Source organism: Lupinus angustifolius, chromosome LG12 (genome assembly GCF_001865875.1).
Source record: "Lupinus angustifolius cultivar Tanjil chromosome LG12, LupAngTanjil_v1.0, whole genome shotgun sequence".
Classification (NCBI taxonomy): Eukaryota; Viridiplantae; Streptophyta; class Magnoliopsida; order Fabales; family Fabaceae; genus Lupinus; species Lupinus angustifolius.
In genome coordinates this window covers 6,493,518-6,518,393 of record NC_032020.1, presented here as the reverse complement: position 1 = coordinate 6,518,393, position 24,876 = coordinate 6,493,518, and the positions used below count along the sequence as shown (strand labels likewise).

At 34.2% G+C, this 24,876-nt stretch overlaps 2 protein-coding genes across 3 annotated transcripts; both read right to left on the bottom strand.

Moving 5' to 3' along the window:
* Window positions 2,682-4,384, bottom strand: LOC109361741 (berberine bridge enzyme-like 21). Its single transcript, XM_019607280.1, has one exon. It carries the CDS (start codon window positions 4,348-4,350, stop codon window positions 2,731-2,733), a length of 1,620 nt encoding a protein of 539 aa, XP_019462825.1. The 5' UTR covers window positions 4,351-4,384; the 3' UTR covers window positions 2,682-2,730.
* LOC109361568 (pentatricopeptide repeat-containing protein At2g03880, mitochondrial) lies at window positions 5,838-16,373 on the bottom strand. 2 transcript variants are annotated; one of them, XM_019607062.1, is made up of 2 exons: window positions 16,369-16,373; window positions 5,838-7,789 (listed from the first exon to the last, which is right to left on the bottom strand). In XM_019607062.1, exon 2 carries the CDS (start codon window positions 7,785-7,787, stop codon window positions 6,030-6,032), a length of 1,758 nt encoding a protein of 585 aa, XP_019462607.1. In that variant the 5' UTR covers window positions 7,788-7,789; window positions 16,369-16,373; the 3' UTR covers window positions 5,838-6,029. The 2 variants fall into 2 exon arrangements, with proteins under 2 accessions (XP_019462607.1, XP_019462606.1); XM_019607061.1 differs by lacking the exon at window positions 16,369-16,373 and having other exon boundaries at window positions 5,838-7,996.

Sequence of the window (24,876 nt, the reverse complement as noted above, 5' to 3'; positions counted from 1 at the left end):
AAAAATAAATAGCTAATATCATTGTATAAAATATATGATGGTCACCTTAATTAGAAATTTATAATTTCTAACGTTCTTCCCCTTTACGACCATAGAACTCATAGGCTGCAAGACCAGCCTCATGAAAAGCCTATCGTCCGTAAGCGCGCAACCTTTTGCCACTGCAAAACAAGCTCAGTGGCTTTCTGTTCCAAAGTTTTTCCAACCTAAAAAACAGTAACAATTTCTGGTACATGAACCAATTTAACAGTGTATGATAATATAACTCCAAAACTTGTTCCACCACCTCCTCTAACATCAACAATTTGAGCATCCTACTATTAACATCAACAATTTGAGCATCAATAACATGATCAATAGATAAACTATATTTTCTTATCATGTTATCATACCCTCCTCCACTAAAATGGCCACCAACACCAACACTTGGACAAACGCCTGAAGGAAAGCATGAACTTTACTTTTCTCCCAAATCCTATAGTAAAGTTATCCAAGTGTTGCACCAGTTTGAACCATAGCAACCTCATTTTCAATATCCACATTAATTTTTCTAAAGTGAAACATGTCAAGAATAATGAAGGGTTCATTGGAGATATATGAGATACCTTCATAGTCGTGGCCACCACTCCTTATTTTGAATTGAATCCCAATGCTTTTGGCACAAAAAACAGCTCCTTGAACATGAGATCCTTGTTGAGGAGTGATAACAATGATGGGTTTTGGTGTTGAGGTTGTATTGAATCTGGAGTTACGAATATAGGCTTGGAGAACAGTGGAAAAGGAAGGGTTTGTTTGAGTAAAGAGTATGTTGGAGACTTGGTCTGAAAATGTTGTTTGGTTTGTTAGGCACTAAAGGAAAGTACTATAGTCTGTTTTTGTTGTTGGGGTTGACACAATAGGATAAACATGAAAAGAAGAAGAAGAAAGATGAGAGATAAATAGGGAAAAGTACTAGATTTCTTCATTGTTTTGTTGACTACTTGACATGGAGTTTGTGTATGTTGGAGGTGTGAAAAATACTATGTAGTGTATGATTAAGTAGTTAGTGATCATGCATGTATGTTACTTCTAGAGATGACAAGTGTTTCTTTGAGTACACTTTATAGTCAGTTTATATCATCGAGAGTCTAGTATTGAATTTTTAAGAAAACAGAAATTTTAATAATTTAAAAAATTATTTTATTGAAAAATAACATAGATTATAAGTTTATAACTATGACACATTGTGGTAAGTCCCTTACCACTACAAATATCGTCTAGTTAAAAGTTTACACAAAAATGTAAGAAATAAAAAAATATAATTTAAAATATGAATTCCTTTTTTAATCCTCGGAAACATTCCACTTTGATAAATGTGAGTTGGAGGAAGAAAAATGAGATGATCTTAAATTGAGATGATTTTAAATTGAGCTTTTTAGTGCGATAATATAAAGGTAAAATGAGATTAATCAAATCACAATTGAATTATGGTTGTAATAATGTGAGAATTGTAACAAGTGTTATAAGGTTTTGTTAGATTTTTCGAAAGATCAAAATGTCAATAGTTCAATTACTAAGAATAATACTTATTAGGATAGATAGTTACATATCCTAAACTGGATTAGTTCTTTACTCATAGGGTAAGGAGATACTCCTAGTAATACAGAAAATGTGAGAATTGTTAATTATGCCAAAAGTAAAATCATAGCCATGGTACTTATATTATATTGGTTTTTATAAGTGACTTTATAGTTTTTATGGAGCCTTTATTGTTTTTTTATTTCATCCATATTTGTTTATTAGTGTGAAATAATAAGTTTTAGAAATTTCCAAAAAAAGCAGTTAAGGGGATAAAATTATACTCATAATTATAAAAATTGGATCATATTAGTCCGTTCAATTAAAAAATCAGATCACATATTAGTATGACACAACAATTTTATTGGTCACATAGTCGTAATGTCCAAAATCGGTCAAAACAAATTATATTGATAAAAAACTATTTAAAATTACAAAATAAAATAAATAATATAAAAAAAAAGTGACTTAACCTTCACAAAAACATGTTATTATGAAATATCAAACACACAACTTCCTTTATTTGTTATCTTTTATTATTAATTTTTCAGTATAATATAATATATGTATATCTAATTTACTTGATATACAATTTAATTAATGAATCATTGATTGAACCATTATATCATTATATTAATATCTTGACCGATATTGTATTAATAAGAGGAATTATAGTATTATAATAATTTAGTTATGTTTTATACTCTATTTTTTTTAAATCAAGAAAAATAATAATATAGTTATGTTTTATTATGACCAAAATAGTATGTTACTGTAAAAAGGTACGTCATTTTCAATCATTACTAATAGTATATAGATATTACATTCACTAATATAACTCTCTCAAATAACTCAATGAAATAAAAATAATAAACATGTGCAAAAAACGAATGGATAGTTATCGAAGGCTACATTTATTTTGTAACAATGAACATAATAATAATAGCCCCAAAGAGTATAACCACCCTTCATATTTATGTTAGAAGTCAATATGACCTTCTATGAAGTGTTGTTCTAACATGAGATTTAACTTGTTTCTATACCTTTGTTGTCTTGATAACTAACTCTCTATTTCCTCTATTTATAAAAACATCTTACTTAATAAGTGGAAAATAATATTCTCATTTTTCTCAAACCAAAAGTAGGGTAAGTATTAAATTATTTGATTCTCTATTAGGACTTATGGCTTGAATGTGTTGGGATACTCTGTTCATTACTGAAGAAGTTTCCTGGATCAACTGCACTCTTGATTTTCACCAACCTCTGAAAATTGTTATTGAAGTACTTAACTCCATAAACCAATCCTTGTTGATAACTATCATTTCCAAAATTATTGATGCCAATATCAATGTCCCTATAGTTCAAGAAGGCCCTTCTTGGATTTTTAGAAACAAATGGAGTCATGTATTTGAATAGCTTTCTAGTTTGGTCCATAAATTTCTCATCTACATCAATTCCTGGCTCCTTCCAAGTCACTGAATATTGAATCTTGAAAATGTTACCTGCTCTATGAGGAAATGGTGTTGCATCACTTGAAATTTCATTCATTTTTCCTCCATAAGGATTAAAAGCTAGTCCTACTTTGTCATATTTAATCATTTCTTTCCATAGTCCTTCATACCCTTCTTTTGAAATTGGCTTTTCAACAAAATCAGATTTCCTCTTAAGGAAACTAGCCATGTTGGTTCTCCTATCAAGCATTGCTTCTGGTTTTGCACCTTTTTCGAAATTTGCCCAAGAAAGCAATGAATCAACCCAACTCATTTCAGAACAATTTTCCTTCTTTAAACCAAGGAGAGGAAACTCTTTCCCCAACAATGCAACAAGCTCATCTGCCCCACCAAGAAACAAAGCATTAACATTAGCTAGGATTGTAGTCTTACCCTTTTCAACTGCAGAGCTCGAAGGCTGCAATAGCAGCCTCATGAAAAGCCTATCGTCGATACTTGGCGCAACTTCCTGCCACTGCAAAACAAGCTCAGTTGCATTCTGTTCCAAAGTTTTTCCAACCACAAAAGTAGTAACAATTTCTGGTATCCGAACCAACTTAATAGTATAAGATACAATGACTCCAAAACTCGCGCCACCGCCTCCTCTAATAGCCCAAAAAAGGTCTTCCCCCATAGCTTTTCTATCAAGAATCCTACCATTGACATCAACAATTCTAGCATCAATAACATGATCAATAGATAGCCCAAATTTTCTCATCATGCTACCATACCCTCCTCCACTCAAATGCCCACCAATTCCTAGAGTAACACAAACCCCTGCAGGAAAGCCAAGAACTTTACTCTTCTTCCAAATATTGTAATAAAGCTCTCCAGTCGTCGCGCCTGATTGAACCACAGCAAACTCATTTTGAACATCTATACTAACATTCCTCATATTGAACATGTCAAGGATAATGAAGGGTTCCTTGGAGACATATGAGGTACCCTCATAGTCATGGCCACCACTCCTTATTCTGAGTTTAACCCCGATGCTTTTCGCACAAACAACGGCGCCTTGGACATGGTGTTCATTTAGAGGTGTGACAATAATTAAGGGCTTTGGTGTTGTGGAAATGTTGAATTTGGCATTGCGGATATAGGCTTGGAGAATGGAGGCATATGAAGCATTGGTTTGATCAAAGACAATGTTTGAGACTTGGTTTGAAAATGATGTGTTGCTTGTTAGGCACTTAAGGAAAGGTGATTCTGGTGGAGGGGTTGAAGTCACTAATAAAGGTGAGACATGAAGAAAGATAAGGAAAAATATCATAGAAAAATGTACCAGAGAACTTGATTTTCCCATTGTTTTTTTGACACTGTTTATATATTTTATGATGTGATTATGGGATTTTATAAGTTACTTGTGGCAAAGACGTTTTTTGAACACATTAAAGCATCCCTACGTTTTACGAAAATTGAGGATTGTCATCACTTCTTAGTATGGCAGTTTTTTCGGAAACGGGCGGCACATCTGCAGTGTGAACAATCTCTGTTTTTGTTACAACATTTCATTTACAACCAAATTTATTTCCTTGGTGTAAATTGTCAAAGGTTCAAAACTACACCGCATCTTCTGTTCCACAATATTGTGTCACTCCATGTGCGATAAGTTATGATTGATAAATACTTGATAATTAAACTTTTAACTTCAATATATTTTTTTAACCAATCATAACTTATGTCACATTGAGTGACACATAACATGAGATAGAAGATGTGCTCCCCAAAACTATATATCAGTTTTTCTATAGCCCATGATATTTTGTACCTTTTGAGTATGAAACTAATCCTTTCGACTTGTATGATTATTTTTTTCAATAAGTATTGCTTTCTCAGGAATTGAATCCTTGACATTTTGGTTTACGTGGGGATCCATTGTGCCTTAAACCAACTCCTCCAAACAAAACCAATAGATATAAAATTTGTTTTAATTAGCCAATCTATAATAGTGAGGGTTTGTCGCAATGGTGAATCTAGAAATACAAGAAATGTGGTGGTGATTTTGAACTTGTTTGAACTTTGAAAACAAGTTTACTTTATTCTTTAATTATGGTTTGGAGTTTGGAATGTGATTTTGGTATGGGTACTGTTAACAAGTTGCTAAGGTCATTGTTTAAGGAATATCATAACCATGTCAAGAGCTATAAAATCTCTAAATGTGTAGCTGGAAATTTAATGCGAAGACTCGATCTAAGCCCATATAAAAGGTGAAGTATTAGTCAGTCGACATGCAATGTAAAACTTTATCAAATCTATATGATATGGATCTATGATAATAGCTGGACTTCAAATCATAGACTGCAAGAATGATTTACATGTATAAGAACCAGAAGGATTTAAGAAAGGTGTACATTGAAGGTTGCACTTTACATAGGGCATATTGTCCATGTTCAAGTCCAAAAGTAAAACTGCAGTAGTTCTCTCAAACTTTTAGAGAGAGAAGTGAACTCTTAGTTATGAGATTTACTTAACTGAACTTTTCCCTATGTAGCTTTTAGTAGTGAAGAGTGCCATTAAAGTGGTTAAAATGTGATTTTTACTAGGGATTTTATGCTATGTAAATGGTTTTAAAGGAAAGTTTCTCTTCTATTTTTGTCCAGTTTCTAAGTGGAGGACTAAACATATTTAACAGTGTCCCACAGCTACTTTCCCATTCTCTTCCTGTGTTTCTCTAAGTTAGCTAGTCCTCTTATCCTAATCATGAAGTTCAAAATACAAATAAATAAGTATATACAAATTACTGAGCTATTAATGATGAGGGTCGAAATTGGCCATTTAAAAAACAAGAAGTTAACATTAGCAAATCAAGAAAATGAGAAAGAATAAACTTATTCAACCTGTTTGACATCTTCACTTAACAGCAGTGGAACTGCTACAAGCTTTACTGTCCAATAAACATTAGCTGATTGTATATTTAACTATGCTGCTTTGAGTCCAATGGCAATCATAGACTCTATCAACGTTTTGTGTGCTGCTCATCTGCTACCAATAATCACCACATGAGCAGACCCCATCTTTAAAATGATGATATCGGATAGGATCTCTAATTACAATGTGTCGTTGCTCTAACTTGGCTATAAGTTTTGCGAATATATGACAATCTCCACAGATCTTTAGGTTCTTCCATATTCTAATAGTTTTCTCCCTTGGAAAGCTCATGATTCCATAAACAATTGCTAGCTTCTCACTGTGACTTCTAAGGGAGTCTTCTCCCTGTTCACCTTCAAGATCTTGCAGGACAAAGTTTGTGTCCGGCACATAACCAGCACCAGTAAGTCTATTAATAAACTGGTTCAACTGTTTATCGATCTCGTCTATTTGAGGATGTGATTTATCTCCCAAAATAAATGCATGTATTTTATTATTGACTTCAATCCAGCTGCATCCAGGTTCTTTCCTTAAGCCCCTTACTCTCATAGCCTTCCGAACTTCTGCAACGTCACTCCACCTCTTTGAATTTGCATAAATATTAGACAACAATACATAGGCTCCTATGTCCTCTGGATCCAACTTTTGAATCTCCTTAGCAGCATATGCCGCTAAATCCACATTCCGATGGGCCCTGCATGCATCAAGCAAAGTCCTCCATGTGACAACATCTGGTTCGCAGTTCATTTCCTGAATTAACTTAACCATGTCATCGAGCTTTCCAGCTCTTCCAAGAAGATCAAGCATGCAACCATAGTGCTCTCTTCCAGGATCTATCCCACAAAGGGTCTTCATAGATCGAAAATAGTACCAACCTTCATTTACTAGCCCTGCATGACTACACGCAAATAGAACCCCAAGAATTGTGATATGGTTTGGTTTCGGACCCTGGACTTTCATGGAGCCAAATAAATTTAGTGCCTCCATGCTGAAACCATTTTGAGCCAGCCCAGCAATCATGGTGCTCCAAGAAATTACATCCTTCTCAGCCATCCTATTGAAAATGAACTTTGCGTCTTCCAAACTCCCACACTTACAGTACATATCCAACAGTGCATTGTTAAGGATAAGATCCTGGTCAAATTTCAGCACATGAACATGAACCTGCCTCCCTAACTCTAACAACGACAAACTAGTACACGCTCTCAAAACACTCGTGAGTGTTGACTGATCGGCAGGAAAGCTAGCTCTCCTCATGCTCTTGTAGAGGTACAAAGCCTCATCCCCATCACTGTGCTGAGCAAAAGCAGCAATAATAGAGTTCCAAACAACATTATCTCCGGTCACCATCTCTCGAAAAACATTCATAGCTTCCAACAACTCACCCAATTTTGAGTAAACATCAATAAGTGCACTACGAACAAACACATCAGATTCCAACCCCACTTTCACCATGCTACAATGCAACTGTTTGACATCATATAACCTCTCACATGCTCTCAAAACAGAAGAGAAAGTAAACATGTTAGGCATCACCCCATCTCTAACCATCAAAACAAAAAGCCTCATGGCCCTATCATTGAGTTTAATATAAGAGTAAGCAGATATCATAGTCGTCCACGACACAACATTTCGTTCAGGCATTTCATCAAACAGCTTCTGTGCCTCTTCCAAGAGGTTGAATTTCACATACATGTTGAGGAAAGTGTTGATCAAAAACGTTTTTGGCGCATACCCATTTGAGAATACATGATGGTGAAGGCGCTTGCCTTCTCTAACAGCCTTATGAGCCAAGCAACACTTGATGAGATTAGAATAAGTAACGGCATCAGCATAGACACCATGTTTTTCCATGGTTTCCAAAGCGTGCATGGCTCTGTGAAGGTCTCTGTGGTAGCAGAAGTTTGTGAAATCATTGAGCAATGAGGAATTTTCTTGAAGAGAAGATGAGTAACGGTATGAACAACAAAGTGTGGAAGGTGGAATTTTCTGTAAGAGCTTTGAAACAGCTTTCATTGGTTTTGTAGTTGCATTAACTTGTAACTTGTCAAAATGAAAAGCCTTTTAAGTAGTACTTAGTTTTCTTTAGTGATGATTAAAAAAAAATTAATGAATAATATAGTGTATAAAAAACTTTTACACTTGAATGTCTACATATTTTTCTTTAGTTTTTTGTTATCTTACTTGATAAAAGTCTTATTACTATGAAGAGCAAACAATGGAGACCCTAGACCCCTAACATCATTGGGAGATAAACTATTAGTTTCCATTAAAGCAAAAGCACCAAAACAAAAATTTATCTATTACTTCCAACTTTCAATGATAAATGCATATAGCATACTAACTTGTATGTTTTCTCATTGTCAATGTATGAACTATATCACCATAATGGTCAACACTCACCTACATGCCGGATGCACAATCTAATTGTAAAATGAAGAAGAAAAAACTTTTTCCTTTGAATTTATAATCTTAATAGTTATTCTCTCCTTTTAAGATTATTTTATCAACTTTTAAAAATTTAATCAATTTTGGTTAAAGCCGAAAACAGATCTAATCGAGTTGAACATAAGCTCGACTTGATAAGGATATGTTCGACTTCAAACTCCTCCTAAATTCAAAATAAGCTATATTTTCATATCGAATTCACAAACTGTTCAATTTGACTCGTTAACTCAAATTGATTTGGTTTGTATCAAGAGTTTGTGAACTTTTTAGTTTTAACTCATTGGATTACTTCGTCAGCTCGAATAATAATATTTATTTAATATATATAAAATTAAAGATAAATATATATGTACATACCTTTATATAAAATATATATATAACCTAGTTCAATGAATGTGCAGTTGATTCGGAAACAAGATTGTCTCGCCCAGATAATACATCCGACTAGACCACAAAAGATTTTTTTTTTGTATTACGGAGATGTATTTATTTATTTTTTTTGGTAATTGTTCAATGAGTGTTATTCCAAAAAATTAAATCTTTAATCTTTTGATCATTCTAGAGATCTAACAATTTGGATGTTACCATTCTTTAACTATATTTTCTTTACCATGTTAATGATATTTTCAATAAGATATTTATTGACTATTAATATGTATTATCCAAAGTTACTCAATAAATTTCTAAAGATGGGACACGACAGCAAGTTAAACCAGTGTATGGCTTCTGAATATAAATCGCAAAGCAGTAGAAAAATACAATAAAGAAATTAGTAAAACAAAAAAAAGGTCACAAGTTTAAATATCCAATAATTTGTAAGCTTTCAACTTGAGAAGCTAATGGGGCACAACAGCAAAATAACAAAATAAACTAATTGCAAAAACTGATAACATATATATATATATATATATATATGGTATGGGATTATATATATGGTATGGGATTTAGGAAACATTGCCAAGGAATCATGGTTGCCCTACATTTAGGTTTGAACCTTACATGTACGACCTAACTTATAGAAGTAGCATGAGGAATACTTCCATGGCGATGATCCTTGATGCAGTAACCTTCCCAGAATCTGAAGCTAAGACTCATTTTGATGCCAATTTTAAGAGAAAAGAAGGTAACTTATGAAAGCAGCTAAAAGCTGAGAAGTGAAAACTATGTGTGAGACCTTAATGGTGGTGCTAAAGTGAGGCAAATATGTAGTTCTTATTAGTGGCTTTTGTAGGTGTAGAGAAAAGTGGATTAAAGGATCTTCCTTGGTATATACTTGGACAAACTTTATGGAGAAATTATATTCCTCCACTTCATCATACATAAGTCTTATCAGCTCTTTCTAACAAATTAAACTAGGGTATGGACACGACATTATGACCATACATAGATAAGATAAGTTTAAAAATATACATGAAATGTTTAAAAGTTTACATGTTATAACAAACATAATGAAAAAATTCTAATGTTTATTTGATTTTTGTGGCGCTTTCATCATCTCTATTAGTATAAGAAATTTAAAAATAAATGTAAAAAAGTTTAAATATGATTAGTAGCGTCCAAAAATATGAGATGGAAATTTATTTAAAAAATAATGAAAAAAATAATAAATAAAAAATTCCACTTAGTTGGTCATTATTTGCAATAACCCATCTTATTATTATTTTTATTTATGGCCAAAGAAAAAATTAAATTAAGAATTTGAGTCATTCCTCAACCTAACTAAAAAGGTTATGTGGAAAAGTTGGTTTGGAATAAGCAAAAAAATATAAACAAGTCTCGAACCAACCTCTTAAAGTTACCAAGAAAAATGAATTTTGAGGAATAATAGTTGGTCTATCGTTTTTTCTGTATTATTCAAATAGATTTCCCTTACAAAATAATCTCACACCAAATTGCTCCATTCTTTCGTGATGATATGAGACTGAATTCGTTGACTAAAGTTGAGAATTTGTTTGAGCAAGTAGGAGCAGACGTGGTGATATTTAATTTAGTATTTCAATATACATTTTTTTACTTATGTTAAATTAACCCTTAGTGCCTTAGATTTAAATTAATCCTTCAATCTGAAATAGTATTTAAATATCATATCCAGTAGCAGATCTAGGATCCAGAAGTAGGGTGTGCAACATATATTAAAAATTAAAATGATAAATATCATCAATTATAAAAATACTAAATATTAATGTAAAATTGCAAAATTTTAAAAAATTTAATCAAATAAATTAGATATATCACAATTAATGTAATGTGATTTCATATTTAGAAATCTTTGAACGATTAATTTGTTGTCAATGTTATAGAACACTTTTCACTAAATATAAGTCACTAGACAATCATTCATCCATGTATCTCCCATTCGTTTACACAACCTATTTTTCACATTTTCATAATTGAAAAAAAATTCTTGCTATGGTTATATTGCTAACTTCGAAAAAATATAAATTAATATGTAAACAATGTGAATTCCAATTTCAACCAACTTGTGTGAAAAATTATTGATTCATTTCAAAGAAGCAAAATCAATATTGTTATGCATATCAATGATGTAAGTAAGTCTCAAGTTGATTATCAAACATCGCCAAATCAGCTGAACAAAAAATCATGCATAGTTTTTTTGCAAATTTAATCACTTTTCCATATCAAAATGTATATCAATGATTTAAGTAAGTTTTGAGTTGATTATCAAACATCGCCAAATCAGTTGAACAAAAATTACGCAGAGTTTTTTTGCAAATTCATTCACTTTTCCATATCAAAATTAGAGAAAAGAAATCTACTAGACTCAAACAAGACATAAAAAAAAGCAGTTGAGTACTTGTCTCAAATATGATCCTGAAGTTCTTTAAGTTGCATATTCATATTATAAAATAATTTAACATGATAATTATTATTTATTTTTATGTTATGTCGTTTACAAAAAATAAATAAATTTTAGGGTTATAAAATTATAAGTGATTTTATACACAATTGTTTTTAAAAATACAGGATGTGGATTTGCACACCCTGGAACATGTATAGCACCGTCAATGATTATACCACCCTATAATTTCATTAACAAAATGTTCACACTTTAGATGAGAAAAGTATTTACCGGGGGAGTTTAAGTGACAGCATAATTACAACAATGGAAAGAAATTTCTTATACAATCAGTCACCACCCAGAAATTATGGATATGAATATTTTAATAAGCATCAATTAAGCATTCAAGCTTGATACTTCTTTTTCCATAAGTGTTCACTTATGAGATGTCGTCAATATTATGTATATCAAAGTTAAGAAAGATTGCAACTGAAGTCTAATAGTTTATAGAATACAGTAAATCATAAAGAAAAAAAAAAGATTCTCTCTGTCTTTTTTTCTACTAGGATATCTCTCATTTTATAATATGAAACTAATTCTTTTCAGAGTATATGATTGTCTCTTTCATCAAGTGTCACTCACAAAAATTAAATTCTTAACATTTTGATTATCCTATAAATCTAATAGAAACTTAGATTATTAGGTTAAGGAGTTGTTTATAGTTTCTCCTATGTCTATAATTAAAGTACTAAATCATAATGGAAGTCACACCATAATTACAACGGTGTTTCTACATTATGTTGCCACTCAAGCGTGATCCTTAAAATCAGCATAAAAAAATATAAATAAATTATGGTCAACGTAAGAGGTAATAGGAAACATGTACGAAATTGAATTAAAAACGAATGATACACTAATGGGATATAAATATTTTCTTAACCTTACTATTTAGCAGCTTAAGGCCCAAGATAGCAACTAAGTAGAAAATATTCTGGGCCAGGAAACGGCTTTAACATTAACAAGTAGATTGATAAAGTCTCTGACAAAATTTAAAATGACAGAATTAATTACATTTTAATAACTTCATTTTAGAATGACAGTTTGAAATTAACGTCACCTTTAATAGATGAGACAACTTGTCTGTGTTGTCTCTCAAGAATTTTTATTTTATTTATTAACTCTCAACCTTAATTCGATTTCTTATTTGGAGTTGGATGATGCGATTCTTTTTTATTTTAATTCTCTGTTGAGATTTGCTTCACATGCTAGTTGTGATTTGTTTTCTGATATGCTTTATGTTCCACATGTAATAAAAAATAGGATTTTCTTAAAAAATGTCCTAACTCCTAAGAAAGTTGTTTGTTTAAGGAATTTAAAATGACAGAATTAATTACATATGCTTTCATTTTAATATAGGTTTGTCTAAATATATTTTTATGGTGATTTGTATAAATGATGTTTGAAAATCGGTTCGTATTAATTTATTACGATCACTACACTAGAATAACAAAACAACAGCGTTTAAAATTTCATTCAACAACGGTCATTGGACATTGTCTTTGTGAGCGCGGTAGAATATAAGGTTATATTAAACAACGTTTTTGAAGCGCTTAGAAAATAAACATTTAATCGTGCTCACTGAAGCAAGCACTGTTAAATGTCTACTTTTAAATAAGGCAAAATCTCTCTTTGACATTATATTAAACATATAACAAGTATGCCCAATTCCACCATATTTACTAGAATTTGACAATATAAACATCATTCTAAAAACCCAATTCATAAACCATTTTATGAACTGATCTACTTTAGTTCAAATCCATAAACCTAGAAGATTATATGCAGTAATAAAAGGGACGAAGGTGGTGAAGATGTAAAGGACAAATCTATGAATTTCTTCTCTCCTTTAACTGAAGAAATAAAAATACAGAAATACATAGTTTAGATTCAATAATAATAATCAATGCTCAACGGTTCCATAGGGGATTTGGAACTCGAAGGGCCTGTATCATATTAATTTGCTTCTTTGGGGTATTATTACTAATGGGTTGCCTACCAATGTTCAACGGTTAAGGCTATCCATGGCTGAATCTAATGCTTGTCCGCATTGCCTTGAAGTGGAATCAGTGTTGCATGCCTTGCGTGACTGTCAATTTGTCAAATTTGTGTGAAACTTTCTATTTGGGCAGGTTGTTGATCACCATTTCTTTGCTCTAGATATGCAACAGTGGGTCAAAGGCAATGCCAAATGCAATAAAAGATGGAGTGGTGGTTTGAGTGGAGATTGATTTTTGGTGTTGTAATTGATGTGATTTGGCAATCTAGAAACAAGTTAATCTTTGATAATATGCTGGCTAACCCTTCATCCTTTACTGATGGGGCCTTCTCTTCTTCTTCTCTTGTTGCTGTGTTGGTGGAGTGGTTAGGAACCACTTTAGAATTTTCATTTTTGCTTTTGCAAAGACGTTGGACAACTGCTCGGCCTTGCACGTCGAACTGTGGGGTATCCTCATTGGTCTTCGTCTTCTACTCCAACGTGGTTTCATGTATATCTGTGTGGACTCTGACTCTACATGTAGTATTGATCTGATTAACATGGGCTGTGAGAATTCCCATCCTTGTGTTGTCTTGGTAACTCAGATTCGGACCGTCATGGACATATTTCATCAAATTCGGTGCATGCATATTTTCCAAGTATCCAACACAGTCGCTGACTCTTTTGCGAAACATGGACTGGACATGGGGTTGAGGTTCCGCATTTTTGATATTGCTCCTAGTTTTTGTTCCATTTATTTGTTTCTAGACAGTGCAAACACTACATATTGTAGGGTTTGTAGTTTCCTTTGTTGTTTTCTGCTGGGCTCTTAGCTCCTATTTACCATTGAGAATTTTTTTTACATAGAAAACATGGATGAAAAAATAGTAGCAAAATGCAAGAAATACATACAGAGATTGCAAGTTTGGTAAATCACCAACAACTCTACCTAGCTTCAATATTGACATTTTCTATATTATAAAATAAGCAGTTAATATAGATGTAAGTGCAAACAACAAGAGTGAATCAAAGAAAAATAAATAAGGTAAAATAAGATAATGATTCACCTTGTACTCGAAAATGGAAACCAAAAGCTAATAACTTGCTTGAAGAGAGAAACTAAGAAGAGAAAAAGAGTAAGAAAAATAGAATACTGAATAATAAGTAATATTATTGTGTGTGAGGTTTTGTTTTTAAATCTGCAAAGATTGACCCTCACTATAATTAACGTTTTTTGAATATATGACTTTTAATAGTGGTTATTGTAATGAGCCTTGTTGATATGTTATCTTTAACAGTACTTATTTAAGCAAACATTGTTAAATAAATTCAAATCAACATCGTTTGCTTACAAAAATGCTGTTAAATATCAAAATTCTTTAAAATTATTTAGTTGTTGTATTATGTTCAACTTTTGATAATTGAATGATGAATAATATAATTTACTTACCAAATATGAGTTTTTATTGTGTCAAATCACATACCTTAATATTCTATTTTAATAATATTGTTTGGTGATTTATAATATAGTTTTTGAAATAATAAAAATTGCATTTTTCGTATATGTATGATCAAGTTGTGTTATATATGCAAAACTAACATATGAGTTTCTATTAACAATTTGGATTATTTTCGTGTAATATTTACTCGAGTGATATATTTTAAAATAAAATAAAATAATTTCATAAATACATATTAAGTAATAACTAAAACAAACGTTTTTGAACATATGACTTTTAACATCCCTTATTAAAGCAAACGTTGTTAAATGTTCACTTTTAACGATGATTATTTAAGCAAACACTGTTAAATAGATTCAAATCAACAATGCTTATTTAAAAAAGTGATGTTACATATCTTAGCCCTATATACAACAACACTCCATGAAGAAAGTGTTGTTAAAGTTATATTCACATATCAAATTTAACAGCATTTGTTTAAAAGAACGTTGTTAATTATCTTTCACATTGTATTTAACAATGTTGTGCTAGAAAGTGTTGTTAACGGACCGTTGTTAAAGACGTATCTGACGTAGTGAATAAGTAGAATTATATACAAGAATATGTTGGAATATAATGAATATTTAGTGCTTAGAGGGGGAGGGTAATTTTAATAATTTACATTATAAGTTTATGGAGTGACTTATATACTCATATTAAGTTAGATATGTATTATATTTTATACATAGTAACTAATTTTTTTAGACAATAGTCTTACTAAACAATTGAAAAGGAAGTAGGTATGGTAAGAGAGACGAGAGAGAGAGAAGAGGGTTGAGAGAGAAAGTCATCTTCGTATTACTAATTGAAGAGACTTCGGTGAAACAGAGTCTGAGAGGCTTCCCAGCAATAGAGAATTTCAGAAGGTTATCTCAAGAAGACCTTTTGGACGTTTGGAGAGAGGAGAGGTAGGGGTAACTCTCCACAAATAAGGGGAAGAAGTTGGGAGAACGTAAGTTTAAGGGGGAGCAAGCCGCCTTTGCTTAGTCATAAAAAATTTCAACATTTTGGCTTCTATAAAACTCTTCAATCAGCCGAATCCTCTTTTTTCTTTACCAATTTCCCAAACAGTCATGGCAGCTGAGGTGTGGAAGGTCTTCGCAAAATGGGGGAAAGTTAGGGTAGTGTTCATTCCTCATAAAAGGGATAAAAGAGGTAATCGTTTTGGCTTTGTTAGATTCAATCAAAAAGATGAAGAAGGCTTTTTGTTATCTACTCTTGAAAGGATTTGGGTTGGAAACTACAAAATCAAGATTAATAGACCTAGATACTCGAGAAAGAAGGAGGAAGGAGGTCGGAGAAGCCGTACAACTGGTCAGTGAAGGCCCCTAGGCAACCGAAATAAGGAGGTTGGGGAGGCTTTCTTTCCAATAACTCAACTTCTTCTTTTATAAGGAACCATCCAGATCATGCAAGAGGTTTTCATCATTCTTGGAAGGATGCATTGCTTTCCGAAAATAAAACGAAACCCACTCTTCAGGTTATGGTGGAGGAACCCCTGCATTTTGGGGTCTCAGAGGAAAAGGTGAAGTCTTTGGAAAATATCCTCGATGTAGAGTTGTTTAATTGGGGAGATTCCTACCATATGTGAATTATGGTCAGTTTATCAACCTAGATGTGGAGTGGTGCCAAAACCTATTCAGGTCGATTAGGAAATGGAATCCTTTAGACAAAGTGTCTTCGAAAGCTGTTTGGGTAAAATGTTGGGGTGTCCCAATAGTAGCTTGGTCTGTGGAATTTTTTTAGACGTTAACAAAGACAATTAGAGAGTTTGTGACGTTGGATGAGAGTACATTAAACATGGACAGGGTGGATTACGGCCGAGTGCTTCTTATTGTTAGGTATAAATGGACAAAACACACTTATAAGTGTGTGTGGGGGGAGGATAGGTGTCGTGGTTACCAATTACCGATTTTTGCACTGAAGCCCTATTCTAGAAAAGCCCTAGTTAATCGATTAACGCTCTGTCATAATCGATTAACTCACATAAAACATCAAGTTGTGAAGTGGCTTATTGCTCAGCCACTAACCGATAATCAGATAAAGCAAATATACTTGAACAAAATTAAACTCAATATGACAATTTTACAGTATCCAAATTATCTGCTAAAATTAGGCAATTGTTACAACTTGAAATTAAAGAGATTAAGGATAGAAATAGCCTACAACAAGGAATTTTATCCTGGTTCGTTTGTGGGTCCACTTGCAAACTACATCCAAGCCTCCCCTTCTGATCTTAGGAGATTTTCTTCACTAATATTGAAACGAATGTATTTTTACATGCACACTTCCAATACACAAACTTAGATGCTCCCTTCTTGAATCCAAGAATCCAATTTCTTGGTTTGACTCACCTAATCGCCTAAGAAAACCTTTCTTACGATCTAGCCACAACCAAGAAACGTTCTAAACTCAAGACCTCTAAGTCTTGGTGAAGACTCACTGAGTCTCTTTGGTGGTACGATACCAAGAGACGATTTCCCTTATTACAACACAAATACAATACAAAAAACAGAGTATTATCAAGCACAATGTAGCTCAAAATATCACAATTAAATCTCAGCTAAAAACCCTATACAAGACTCACAAGTAAGCATGAATATGTATGAGTTAATTGATGTGCGAAAACAAAGAATTTCTATCCTAGAATTCTTCTAAAGAAATGGAAGAATCACGCAAAAGAAGATAGCAAATGTTAACACATTAATCACATGCAATTAGATCACAATTAAACCCTAAACATGATACTATATCTCACTATGCATTTCTCTCTGCCTAAAATGACATAAATGAGCACAAAAAATATGCAACTTAGTAAGAGATGATATATGGTGCAAGACCTAAAAACACAGTTTATATAAAAAAAGCTTTATGAGACCTACTTAATCAATTAAGTGCCCTTTTAATCGATTAACGGGTTGTTGAGAATAACTGATTTCAGGTATTCAGTTATATCTTAAAACTGAATTCACGTTAATCAATTAACTCATTTCTTAATCGATTAACTGGCATATTTTTCAGTTAAATGATAAAATGATAAACTACCTATATGTTATGCTTATCAACTATACATGTTTTACTAATATATTATGTCTATGATGCACAAATAACATGTATGATTAATGCATGAACATATAATAATCTAGATGGCATGTCTCATGTAAATGATTTGATTATTTTTAAGACTTGTGAGTATTGCACCTAGGTTTACCTAACCTAGACTCAATATCTAAGACACAAATCTAGGACTCTAAAAATAATTCTTGTAAGACTTAGTCTAGATATGAGATCCTTGAGTCCATGAGATGTTGATTTGTTGAGTCATCCTCAAGCTTTCAATGAATCCTTAGCTTCATCAAAACATAGGCAATTTAATAGTGCAACACTTTGACACTTGTACTTTCACTTATTACCTCGGTTGGCCGAGTGATCAAGTTGGTGTAGAAGGTGATGATAAGAGATCTAGCTTTTGATTTTTTACTGGTTGAAGAAGACCCTCGTTTGGTCTCTTATTCAAACGATGTTGCTCTTAAGGAAATATGGAATGAAGAAGGGACTGACTGTCTTGATTCAGAGGACGGTGAATACTGGTCGGAGGACAATGTAGATGAAAAAGACAACTCTTCGGTAGGAGAGGATGATGATGTCAGCCATGACGTGGAAAAAATGGGTCATGGTCAGATTGTTGTTTCAGGGTTTCATGAAGTTCAGAGGTTTGGTGGTTGCAACAATGAGCCATCCATTGATCTTTTAGGTGTTGGGGCAACAATAATAGTTGACACAACACCGCCTTTCACAATTTTGACAATGGAGGAACCAAAGGTTGGAAATGAGGTTCAGAAAAGCTTTAACTGTGATGAAAGGCTTGAGTGTGGCTCCAAGTCTAAAAAGGAAGACTGGGAGAGAGAAAAAAGTAGAAAAGGCAAAGTGGTTGACTTAGGTTTTCAAGAGATGTCTGGTCCTTGTGTACCAAATGGGCTAGAATGTTGTGAGCCTAATTTATGTGATGAGAATTTTTTAAATTCTCCACGTGGGAAACACATGAATTTTGATTTAGGGATGAAGGAGGATGAGTTTGTGGATCTCGTGGTGGGCTCTACGGTTCAAGTCCAAATTAGTTCAAAAATGAAAAGGGATCAGTCTGGGTGTAATTTTATCAAAAATTCTACAATAAGGGTCTTAGGTTCTTCTTCTATTTCAGAACCAACTTCTTCTTCAAACATTCCAATCCATAAATTAAAGAAACACAAAATCAAGAAATTCCCCTCTTCATCTTATTTTTCCCTACTCTCAAGCCTAATTTGGCAATCTATTACAGGGCTCAGTCTTTTAAAAAGAGAAATGGTAAGAGAAGCAAGAAAGATTGTACGGTGGTTCTATCGGACAAGGGAACAACAAAAATGAAGAGACTTTGGATTCCTTGATTAATAACTCAATTTCATATTCAAATGTGTGCAGGAAATTGTAATGGTGATGACTTAACAGACAAGATGATATGATCCTCAAAGAGCCTAATCTTGATCTTGGTGGTCTTGAAGGCATGAGTGGCCCTATGACTAGGGCTCGGGCAAAAAGGGTTCAAAATGCCATTGGACAACTCACAATGTTGATCCATGATGGTGAACCAAAAATAGCCCAAGGGGGTGTAAAGATGCTCACTAGCATCTTGGTCCATGGCTCTGACCGAGCCAAGGAAGGACCAGGCCATGCGTAGGACTCAGGCCATGCGTATGACTCAGGCCACGGGTCTAGGCAAGGCGCCAAAAATGGCCCTGGCACGGAGCCAGACGCATCATGCTCCATTCCTGACCGAGACAACCCTGACCGGGTTGGGAAACTTGGAACCTTGGTGCACCCAGTGATGCACCAGGTGCTGGGCCAGACTGGCCTGGCCAGGAAATCTGACCGAGGCGCATGCGCCTAGCATGCTGCATCAGGCGCTGGGCGTTGCCTGACCGAGTCAGGCCTAGTCAATTTAATTAGTATTGAGTCATTTTAATTTCTATAATAAATGTGTGGGCTAACTTTTGTCGAACACTTAGTTTAATTAATTTAAGCATATTTGTCATAAATCTGCCCATAAAAATTGACCAGAATAAAATTTGACTCATGAGTAGTTAAAACAAGCCTAAAAGTGTAACCGACACTTTATTGCTTGGATGTAACCGACAATTTAATGGTTGGACCAACTTAATATTTTCGTGAACCAAACTTATTCTATCTTTGTCTAATATTATTTGGCATGTATTTAGAGTCTAATTTGGCCGTTGGAAGACCTTTGCTCGAGGGAATCTTCAAGATGACCGTGGAGAGGCTTAAAGGAGCATTTATGGAGCTTTAAGGCTATGTCTGGACCGTTGGAACAAAACCACCTGAGCATAATTCATTCTGAGGCATTCTAAGTCATTTCTAAGGCCATTGGAGCAAAGTTTCTCATGTGGAAATTGCATATGGCCGTTTGGGACTTTATTGGTGCATTAAAGGTGCTTTATGCACATGACTTAGCCGTTGGTAGCCTACCAACTCATCCCAACGGAATCCTATGATATTCATTGAGCTCTTCAGCCACCATTAGCAGTGGGAAATTCATTCATTGCCAAAGGAATCCTATGCCAACATTCAAGTGGAACCGAGGAGCATTAACATGGCATAAACTCAACATTTGCCATGTGCCAAATTCGAAGAATCCTATGAAGCTCATCAAGGCTTGCTCGTGAGCATTAAGGAGTCTTCAAGTCTCTTAACCATTTCACTTAATGAGGGAGCCGTGCACTTAAGGTTGAGGAGAATCCCATGCTCATCCAACCGTGGCATTGAAGTTCATTTGGCCTAGTCATTAAGTTTGTTAGTTATTAGGCTTTATTTTCATGGTAATTTCGTGGAGGCAAAGCAAGCCAAACCACTATATATGTAATGTTCTATGTTGAGGAATAAACAACTTTGAGTCAAACTAAATTGTATTCCTTTGTGAATCAAAGAGGATTATATCCTTGTGAGAGTATTCTCCAAACCTTCTTGGCTGAACCAAGATTAAAAGTTCTTATCAAGAACCAAGTTCTTGTGGCGAGCATCACTTGGCTTATCAAACAACTGAATTGTTTGTGGCGCCTCACCTCATCTCTTTTCCATCTTCTTTTATCCAAAACACAAGTTATTTCCGCTGCATATCTCAAAGGCTTAACTCAACCGTGAGCCTAGGCCATACACCAACCAAGATAGATCGTTTCAAGAGCCTTTTACCCAAGAGGTTCACATCACAAGTTGTGGAGTATCGGTAAGTCTTTAAGGACTTCTTATGCTGGTGCTGCAGAAGAATTAATCTCTAAACTTGTTGCTTTGGAGGAGAGAGATAGGATGGGTTTTCTTCAGAACAACCACAGGGATGTCGTGAGTTCCCCATGAATTATGTGTCCTCTAATGTAAGAGGTGTTGGGAGCTCCTTTAAAAAAAAGGGAGTTAAGTGTTTAATTTCAAAGTTTAATGTTGATTTTGTTGGTATCGAAGAAACTAAGTTGGATGTGTGTGATGATTCTGTTTATGTTGGGTTGTGGGGTAATTCCAACTGTGATTGGGAGGTTACTCCAGCTTCGGGGAACTTGGGTGGAATTTATCTATTTGGGATTCATCTAAATTTCAGAAGACTTCTACCTTCAGAGGATCTAGGTTTCTGGTGGTGAAAGGAATGTGGTTGCCTTCTCAAGTTTATTGTGTGTTGGTCAATGTTTACTCTCCTTGTCTTTTATCCCTAATAAGACAGCTTTGGGAGGAATTGTTAAGCGTTAAAACTTCATTAGGTGTTGCTCGATGGTGTATTTTTGGTGATTTTAATGTTGTGCGGAGTGTGTCAGAAAAAAAGGGTCTACTGCTTCATTCTGCAGGAAGGAAGCTAGTTTTTATAATACTTGGTTAGGTGAAATGGAACTAATTGACCTTCCCTTAATTAAGAGAAGTGTTACTTCGTATCACTCTTCTAATGGCTCTATGAGTAGATTGGATATGTTCCTTCTATCTTTAGAGTGGGTGAATGATTGGCCAACCTCTTCGCAGTGGGCTCTGAACAAGGATATCTCTGACCATTGTCCAATTATTTTGCGTCATAGGAATGTGGTGTTTGGCCTTATTCCTTTTAAGTTCAATAACTGTTGGGTACAACATCAGAGCTTCCATGATGTGGTTTCTAAAGCTTGGGGTGAGTTTGTTATTCAGGGAAGGAGGGCCTTTATTGCCAAAGAAAAGTTGAAGATGTTGAAATGGACCCTCAAGATGTGGAACAATGAGATTTTTGGCTGCCTTGACACAAAGCTTGGTTTTCTATCTAAGGATATTCAATCCTTCGATATTTTGAGTGAATTGGTTACCCTTGATGGTAATCAAATTTCTGAAAGAAAGGGTCTTGTAACCGATTGGTGGAAGACAACTATTTGGAAAGATAATTTATTGAGACAAAAATCTAGAGGTAAGTGGCTAAAGGAGGGGGATGCAAACTCTTCTTACTTCCATGCTTGTATCAATAGTAGGTGGCGAAGAAACCAAATTCTTGGGGTTTGGATTGACAACTGTTGGTGTGATGACGATATCAACATTAGGAATGGGATTGTTGGATACTTTACGGGGTTATTTTATACTAATTTGTCAACAAAGTCAACACTGGATGGAGTTGATTTTTGGTGCCTTTCTCCTTCTCAAATTTCTGATCTGGACGATAGATTTTCTGAGGAGGAAATCAAAGCGGTTGTGTGGAGTTGTGCTAGGGATAAAAGTCTGGGGCCTAATGGTTTCAACTTTAATTTTTTTAAAGCTTGTTGGGAAATTGTTAAGTTTCATATTATCCTCTTTGTTCAGGAATTCTACATGCAAGGGAAGCTACCGAGGGGTCTAAACTCTTCTTTATCACTTTAATTCCGAAAATAAAATGTCTGACTAAAATCTTGGCTGAAAGGCTGAAATTGGTAATGAATTCTCTGGTTAGCACTTCTCAATCAATGTTTGTCCATGATAGGAATATTTTAGATGTTACTGTGATTATTAATACAATTATTCATTTGGCTAAAAGACATAAGGATGTTTTTTATTGTTGAAAGTTGATTTTGAGAAAGGTTACGATTTGGTTGATTGGAGCTTCCTTGATTACATGTTATCTAGGTTTGGTTTTACGGAAAACTGGAGATGTTGGATAAATGGGTGTCTTTCTTCTACTTCCATGTCAGTTTTAGTCAATGGCCCACCTTCGAATCAGTTCTCTGTGTCCAAAGATCTTCGACAGGGAGACCCCATGGCGCCTTTTCTTTTTCTTATGGTAGCTGAAGGTCTTGTAGGGTTGATGCGGAAAGCTAGATCTTTGTGTTTATTGGATGGTTATAAAATTGGTAGAAATAATGTGGAGGTGTGTGATTTACAATTTTCTGATGATACAATGATTGCGTGCAAACCTTCGATTTCAAATCTTTGGAGTATCATGTCATTCCTGATGTGTTTTGTGCTAGCATCAGGTTTGAAGGTCAATGCCTACAAGAGTTCTTTGTTTGGAATAGGGGTTCCTCATTATTTTATGATTGAAGTTTTGGATTTTTAAGCTTGTCAAATTGGTTCCTTTCCTTTCCTCTATCTAGGTATCCCAGTGGGGGCTAATCCTAGGAGGATATCCATTTGGCAAACCGTTCTTGACTTGGTGGCTAAGAAACTTACCTCTTCGAAGTGTAAGCACATTTCGTTTGGGGGTATGTCGGTTCTTCTAAATTCGGTTCTTTCGAACATTCTGACTTATTTGTTTTCTCTCTATAAAGCTCCAAAAAAAGTGTTGGCTAAATTAGTTTCTCTTCAATCGAAATTCTTATGGGGAAACAAAAGAGGTGGGAAAGGTATTGCTTGGGTTACATGGTCGGAGGTTTGTAAGCCAAAATTGTTGGGTGGTTTGGGTATTCGAGATCTGGCTCGTTTTAATGACGTTTTATAGGTAAATGGAAATGGCGCAGATTGCAGGATTAAAAGGCTTTATGGGTAAAAATGGTGGACTCTAAGTATGGGTCGGTTTCTCATGTCACTTTACCTCAAACTTGGGCCTCTCCTTGGTGAAAAGACTTGAGTAAAATCGGGTTGGTCACTAATCCTCTCGGTACCTGGTTTGTGGACAATATCTGGAGGGAGTTAGGGGATAGTGCTCATACCTTGTTTTGGTTGGACATTTGGTTAGGGAATCAGAGTTTAAAGGATTTGTTTCCAAGATTATTTGCTCTTGCTGAGAATAGAGAGGCTTTTGTTGTTAACAATGGTTCTTGGATTAATGATGTTTGGGTGTGGGATATTCATTTCTGTAGACCTCTTGTAAGACTAAGATTGTAACACCGTGTTTTTCCGAGCATGTTTAATTAAGTAATTAGTTGTTAATGAATTAATCATAGAAACTAATCTGTAATGTTTTAGGCTAAACCTCAGTTGAGTTTTAGTCTTGTATTATAATATTCTTGCTTTCCCTATTTTTTCAAGATTTTTGGAGAATAAAAGTTTCTGAGACGATTTCAGGTCGTTTTATCGAGTTTTCGCCCATTTTTTGAGTTCCGAAACTCGGAATCGAATTCTGATTCAGCTGTTGGCTTCGGAATATTATTTCTAGTCAAAATAGATACCAAGTTTGTCTGTAACGCATCTCTAGGTATTTTTCACCTTAAAATTTAAGTTTCGACGTTTCAGGCAAAAAACCTAAATCGGTAGAGGTATATTTCTGGACGAAGTTACCCGGTAATACTCGGGCATGACTTCAATTGCGAAATCACGTCATATCAATAAAGTTGGAGTATTAATCACATCATGAGTTAATGGTTTGTCAAACAAGCATAGTCAAAGCTTCTATACTCCCCTAAATCACTCACCAAATTTCCTCACTCAGATTGCCTCTCATTAATTTTCAGATTTAAGAGTTGAGAGAGGGTGAGGCTCTCCTATAAATACCTCACCTCATCCTCTCATTTTTACACTAATTCTCCTAAAAAAAAGTTAAGGTATTCTCTCTCGTTTTCTCTTCTCCATTTTTCTCCACATACACTATGAGAAAATCATGATCTCTTAGTATGTTATTCATGGAGTTGAGTTTATGTCTGTTTTCATTAAATATTTTGTAAGTCATGACTAAAGGGGATGATAATGAAATCATATGAACCTTTGTGTAGTTTTTAACTTATGTAA